General features: G+C 42.4%; 1 protein-coding gene across 1 annotated transcript; it reads left to right on the top strand.

The window, feature by feature from the left end:
* The first annotated feature begins 641 nt into the window (after positions 1 to 641).
* On the top strand, positions 642 to 1,403 carry LOC108776069 (uncharacterized). Its single transcript, XM_018542576.1, has one exon. It carries the CDS (start codon positions 642 to 644, stop codon positions 1,401 to 1,403), a length of 762 nt encoding a protein of 253 aa, XP_018398078.1.
* The last annotated feature ends 5,101 nt before the right edge of the window (positions 1,404 to 6,504 follow it).

The following is a 6,504-nucleotide window of genomic DNA, read 5'->3' as shown; positions in this document are numbered from 1 at the left end:
TTGTTCAAATAAAAATCACGTAAAAAAAAATTATTTTAATCATATTTGTCGGAAGGTATACTCCCAGCATGCTGGAAAGTATCGCGACGCTCCTGAGGCACAGCGTCACGTGAGCGGTCGGCGGCTCGGCCGCCAAGGCTCGAGTGGTAGTGGGGAGACAGTAGGCGTCGCCTCCAAAATCGGCCCGAAATGTGCAACTAATTCCGAGCACTGATCTAAAGTTTATTGGTCTTATTGGGATTCACTTATAGCAAGAGAGATGATGTCCTTTTTAGGCGATGGGAAGCTCCTAACCTGAGGAGAACTGTTTTTCAGTTGATTGTTCCTAGAGGACATGTTAAACAAATGTTAGAGGAGGCACATAATTCTCCTACTGGAGGACATTTTGGCATCAACAAAACTTTGGACAAAGTTTGAAAACGATTTTACTGGGCGACGTGTAAGCAAGACGTCGAGGAATGGTGTAGAACTTGCAAAACTTGCATAGCAAGAAAAGGCCCGTCTGGAAAAGGAAGATCTCCTTTACAAGTATATAACGTCGGCGCTCCATTCGAAAGGGTTCAAATGGATATTCTCGGACCATTACCTGTGTCTTCTTCCGGAAACAGGTATTTATTAGTTGTTGTTGATTGCTTCACTAAATGGGTGGAAGCTTTTCCTTTAAAGAATCTAGGTCTAAAACCGTTGCGGAAACGTTTTTTAGTCAGATCATTTCTAGGCACGGAGATCCTTTAGAGGTTCACACCGATCAAGGGAGGAACTTCGAATCGAAGATTTTCCGTGAACTTTCAAACATGTTAGGAATCAAGAAAACAAGAACAACTACTCTTCATCCACAATCGGATGGACAGATAGAATGTCAACATCGAACGATTCTAGACTATTTGGCGAAATTTGTCTCTGAAAATCAAAAAGACTGGGGTTGGTGGATCCCACTTTTCCTGTTGGCATATAGAACTTCTAAGCACGAGGCGACCGGACTAACTCCGACGGAACTTTATCTTACTCAAGATCTTAGGTTGCCGATAGATTTATTACGCGGAAATCCACCTAAGGTCCCGGAAGAGAATTCTTTTGTGGGCTATTTAGGTAAAGTTAAAAAGAAACTGGAGGACTTACACGAGGGAGTGAGGAAGAAGGTGGACATTAAATCTTCTTTAACTAAGACCTGGTATGATCAAAAAGCTAGGCAGATCCATTTTGAAGAGGGACAGCAAGTTTGGTTTTATAATCCTCGTAGAACGAAAAGGAAAGCTCCTAAATTACAATGTAATTGGGAGGGCCCTTATCATGTTGTTAAGAAACTCGGTGATGTGTATTGTATTCGCAAGTCGAACCAACGTAAAAATAAAATTGTACATACTGATAGACTGGCACCTTATTTGGAGAGACATTTAATGTAGTTTAGATTTGTTGAAAATCTCGGAGCCTTAGTGTCTTTGACTAAAATAACGTAATAGGACTTAAATGGTCCTAGTTTAGTAACATAAGCTTCGCGTAATTATTTTTGTTGAGTTTCAGGAAACGCCAACGTCCCAGGGCAGACAATTTTCGTGGACAACTATCGGTGGCGCTGATTCTTTGAAAGAGGCGGAGGAGACAGTCATTTCGGAGGAATATTTCGTTTTTTTGTTAAGAAGACCGCCTCGCCCACGGTTTTTTGAGCCGTGGTTTTTCCGTTGGACGATGGGTGAATGCCGAGGCGGGGACTGGGGATAGAGGTACCGCGGCAGGATAAAATTCTTCCCTCCCCCTGTCCGAAAAACGAAGAAACAAGACCGCAAAATTCAAGAGAAGAGGCAAGAGGATCCTAGTGCTCCCTTCATGAAGATGAGGGGATCCTCTGGATGTGTTCCTCCGGAGGCTTAGCTACCCTCCGAGGGGGGGAACTGAAGAAGGATCCTGCTCAGAAGGGAAGGAGACTCGAGAAGCCTCGGTTATGAGAGAGCGGGTCCCAGAGGAACCAGAGTCCTAAGAAAACTGTGGCAGCAGTACAGAAGGGAACAGGAAACTGGAGGGGAGCCCGAGGTTTTCAATAAAAGAAAGAGTCCAGTGCGCTTCTTACTACAGAGAACTTTGATTGTCGAGACGACAATCTACGAGAGGAAGGGCAGCCAAATTGTAGCACTCGCGGCGCACTTTCGCACTCACAAGTCACCGCGCGAGTGACTTTCGCTCCGATCGCTCATGAATAACACGCGTTTGAGAAAGAAGCAACACCGTTTATTATCTCAGAGATACAGGCACGAAACGAGAACACGTCTGTCTGTCAAGACAGAACCAGACGAAGTTCATAAAACAACAGAACATAACAACGCGCGTCTCCAGGGGAACGCGCTCGCTTTACTCGGCTATACGGAGCCAACTTTCGTGGCTTGAAAAGGCGCGGACATTCGACACGGGCGTAACACAATGCATTTTTCTTTCGATGGGCACGCTGCACTGAGGTGGTTTTTCCGCCGCAATTAAAACAACGCTTAACTTCCGTTTTTTCATCCGTCTTACTAGCCTGCTTCTTCTTAGGATCGTCTGACCTAACCTTACCTGCGTTCCTATTTCTAGCTTTCATTAACTCATATGTATCTAAATTCGCCTTTAATTGAGATATCGTTTTAGCACCATACAAAATTGTTTTATTTACCTCATCGTCGACAATGCCATCTATTATATATTGTATGACCGCGGAAATTTACATACCTATCGGCGACGCAATGTCTAACATCTTATAACAATACTGATGATACGTCTCGTCCGACCTCTTCTTTCTTCTTTGTAGTTTCATGTGGATCGCGTGACTATCTACCTTGGGAGAAAATTTCGATCTTAACGCGGCTCTGATGTCCTTCCATGTTTTCCCGCGTACTTCATGGTTCACGAACAGACGCGCCAGTCAATAGTCGTCTTGCGTATATCGTCTGATGCACCACCGACCATCCGCAAAGCTTCGTCAAATCGTCGAATTCTCTTATCCACTGGTTTATGTTTTTTCTGTCGTCACCGTTAAATTTATCGATAGCGTCTTCAACGTCTTTAAAGGTTAACATGTACCTTCCTCGTTCTGACGGTCTATCTTCGTCTTCGTTTTCGTCTCTTGCAATGGCGGTCATTATCGTCTCGTTTGCGTCGTTACAACTCTCGTCGCTATGTACGTCGCTCTCGTCGTTGTCGCCGTTTTTGTCGCTTCGCTTCAATCTTACCAGCTCTAACTTATTGCCGGTTCCTTTTAGCTTACGTCTTTTCAGCTCGTCTTTCAACTGCGCAACGGTCATATCCTCGTACCTGTCACTACTCGTTGCCGAGACGCTGCCTTGATCACCTTGGTCCGTCATCTCGAATATCACTCTCAAGACTTTTCTCTTCGTATCCCGGACGAGCCCCCAAATGTAGGACGTTTAATCGTAAGATGTTACTAGTAGTAGTAGTAGTAAGTAAATGCAGGTGGGTTTAACTATCCTACTACCGCGACTTAGATTCATAAAGTTCCATGTCGCTCCCTGCTTGTTCCGTAGGTCATTCAGTCAAGTCCAGCCTCATGTCACTTACCAGACTTATTAAAATGCTGACCTTCGCATTTTCTAGATCCTTGGGTGTCATAAACATATGTCCCCTGGATCTGTATCTTTTACAGACGAGTGCAGGTCATCGGCACAGTAAGTGCAGGTTGTCCTCGCCTTCTTCTCCACATAGCCGGCATTCTTTCTGCTCCGCTAGTCCTAGGTTGAATAAATGAGCTCTGAGGGGCAAGTGTCCTGTCAGGAGGCCAATGCCGCTCCTCAGTTTTACTTTTCCCATTGCCAGCAATTCTCTAGTTCTTGCTGGTTTTGGAAGTTTTATGAGTTGTTTGGCTCGTTTACAGCCCTCTGCCCCTTTCAGGAGTTCGAGTGCTCCCGTTCAAACCACTCTTTGATCCTTTTTGTTCCTGCTGAAAATGGGACCCGTGTGCAAACGAAAAATCGATGTGTTTTTGAATGTGCAAACAAAATCCTATCGATTGGCGGTATTTTTAGCACAGAAATTATGATTTGAATCTATCTTCTGCAATCGATCCCTCTCTAAACTTTAATTGTTAATGACTTTGTAACGATGCCCCCCTAAAATGCATCGTTCCCGCGTGGTGCCAACGGGAGTATAGGCAAGGCGCCTATTCATACATTAAAGTTAATTCGCAGGGACAGCAGCTGCCGTTAGAACCGCCAGTCTCGCCGAAAAGTACCGACCGTCGTCGGGGACAGCCGATCGGAAATCTTCTCCCATGAGAAGCCGATCGGAGGAAAATACCGCGACCGACCGAAGTATTGCGAGCGAAACTGGCGGTCTAGTATAAGATACCGCGATGACGAGCCGCGCGTGGCATTTTTGTCTCCGCCGTTTTCCCGATATATCCGATCCGCTCACCAGATCCTAAGCTCACGATACCGCTCCAGAGACTCGCTCGTCCGACGAACCTGAGGGGTAGGGTGTACCCTGCCTCTGCCGGGCGCTCCCGGCCGCCGAACGAGCCGTTATTAGTAATCACTCCCACCTTCCGTACCTTCTTTTCCGCATCCCGAAATTTTTATATCCGATCCGCTCACCAGATCCTAAGCTCACGATACCGCTCCAGAGACTCGCTCGTCCGACAAACCTGAGGGGTAGGGTGTACCCTGCCTTTGTCGGGCGCTCCCGGCCGTCAAGTACCAACTCCGCTTCCTTTCCGAATAATATTTACGAATTACGCATCGCGCCGCGAAACTACGCTTGCTGGCGTATACCCGCGTTCCGCCGCGTTGCACACCGCCGCACAGTGGAGCTCAAGGCAGTGGTCTCGTTCAAGTTCCTCCGGTACGTGCAATTCACTATCGATTAAAATTTTTTTTTTTTAAATACTCGTAATACTTAGTGTTTTGATATACAACTGCTACCTAAGGACACGTAACAAATAGAACCTCAAAATGTTTAGAGTAAGTGGAAAAATATGATATTACTGAAAAAATATATAAACAAAATCTCGATTTTCACAATTTTACTTTCATTTTTTCTATGCGACAACAATATTCATAGGTTTTTGGGGTCGCTGATTACGAATCTGATATCAGATTTTGAAAATTCAAAATGGCGGATCCAATATGGCGGACGATTTTTGAGAAATTAAATGCAATTTCCTGAAAATCGTTACTCGGGGGGTTTTTGGGGTCGTTGATTACGAATCTGCTATCGGATTTTGAAAATTCAAAATGGCGACTCCAATATGGCGGACGATTTTTAAAAAATAAGATTTTAGTATGTGAATTTCCCAAGCCAGGAAGTTTGTGAATATCACATAAATTGGCATGTAGGATCTAAGTAGAATCTTTTACTTCATTACTTTGTTATAAATATTAGAAATTAAAGCATTGGATACGCAATAAAATACATACATATTTCGAACATTCTAACGCCTTTAAAATAATGTAGCAATGCACATTTACATACTTGCTCTTAATGAGTAGAATTTTTATACAATTTTTTATTTTCAAAGATATTTGAATACATCGTTCTTTTATTTTAAAATTGAGTTCGAATTAAAATTGATCTTCCAAATCATCAATTACAATTTTAATTTCATAAAAGTCGATACAGTTTATTTGTAAACTAAAATGCAGTTCAGAGGTATACATATGTATTAAATTATCATTTTATTTCAAAGCTTAAATATTGAATGTATTGACATTTAGGGTTGTTAATTTTATAAATTTAAATCATTTATTGTTGTTACTTTAACATCCGAGCGAAATTATTTATACATATGTATGTAGATAATGTTATGTTTGTCTAAAAAATTAAGTTAACCATTTCTAAATGTTGCTATTTTATACTTATGTCGCATTTAACTTTCCACATCTCGTATCGTTCATCTCTAACGTTACATAATTTAAGATAGTAGCAGAAAAATTAGTAACTAGTATGTTAAAAAGATTGGAGTAACAACATAATACGTATGTATGTATGCAGATCGGACCATTCCAACTTCCTGCGAGAGTTGACGGCGCAATTTATAGTCATTTTCTCTCAGAAGAATTACCAGAATTATTAGAGGATGTATCATTGGAGGGGCGACAAGTTATGTGGTTCCAGCAGGACGGAGCACCTCCGCACAATGCAAGATGCACACGAGAAATTTTGAATAGGAAATATCCTAATATGTGGATTGGTCGCGGAGGTCCTCGAGCGTGGCCAGCTAGATCGCCAGATCTAACGCCGCTCGATTTCTTCCTATGGGGAACAATAAAGGAATATGTGTATTCCATACCCATAAATACTCTGCAAGAACTGAATGATCGTATTCATGAAGCGTTTGCAATTGTCACGCCTGAAATGATTCAACAATCGAGAGAGAGTTTTGTTAGACGTGCCCAACTTTGTATTCAAATGGGTGGTGGCCATTTCGAACACTTCCTGTAAAAATGTTATTAAAAATATAATTCATGTTAAAACATTATTACAAATATGTATAATTATTAAAAATATAGTTTTTTGTAACAACAG

The sequence above is a fragment of the Cyphomyrmex costatus genome, unplaced genomic scaffold (assembly GCF_001594065.2).
Source record: "Cyphomyrmex costatus isolate MS0001 unplaced genomic scaffold, Ccosl1.0 scaffold336, whole genome shotgun sequence".
In the NCBI taxonomy this organism is placed as follows: Eukaryota; Metazoa; Arthropoda; class Insecta; order Hymenoptera; family Formicidae; genus Cyphomyrmex; species Cyphomyrmex costatus.
Note: the sequence above shows the minus strand (reverse complement) of the source record. Positions and strands in the feature narration are given on the sequence as shown.

Excerpts from the sequence above, each read along its gene's own strand:
- LOC108776069 (XM_018542576.1), top strand. The coding sequence starts at position 642 with ATGGGTGGAAGCTTTTCCTTTAAAGAATCTAGGTCTAAAACCGTTGCG.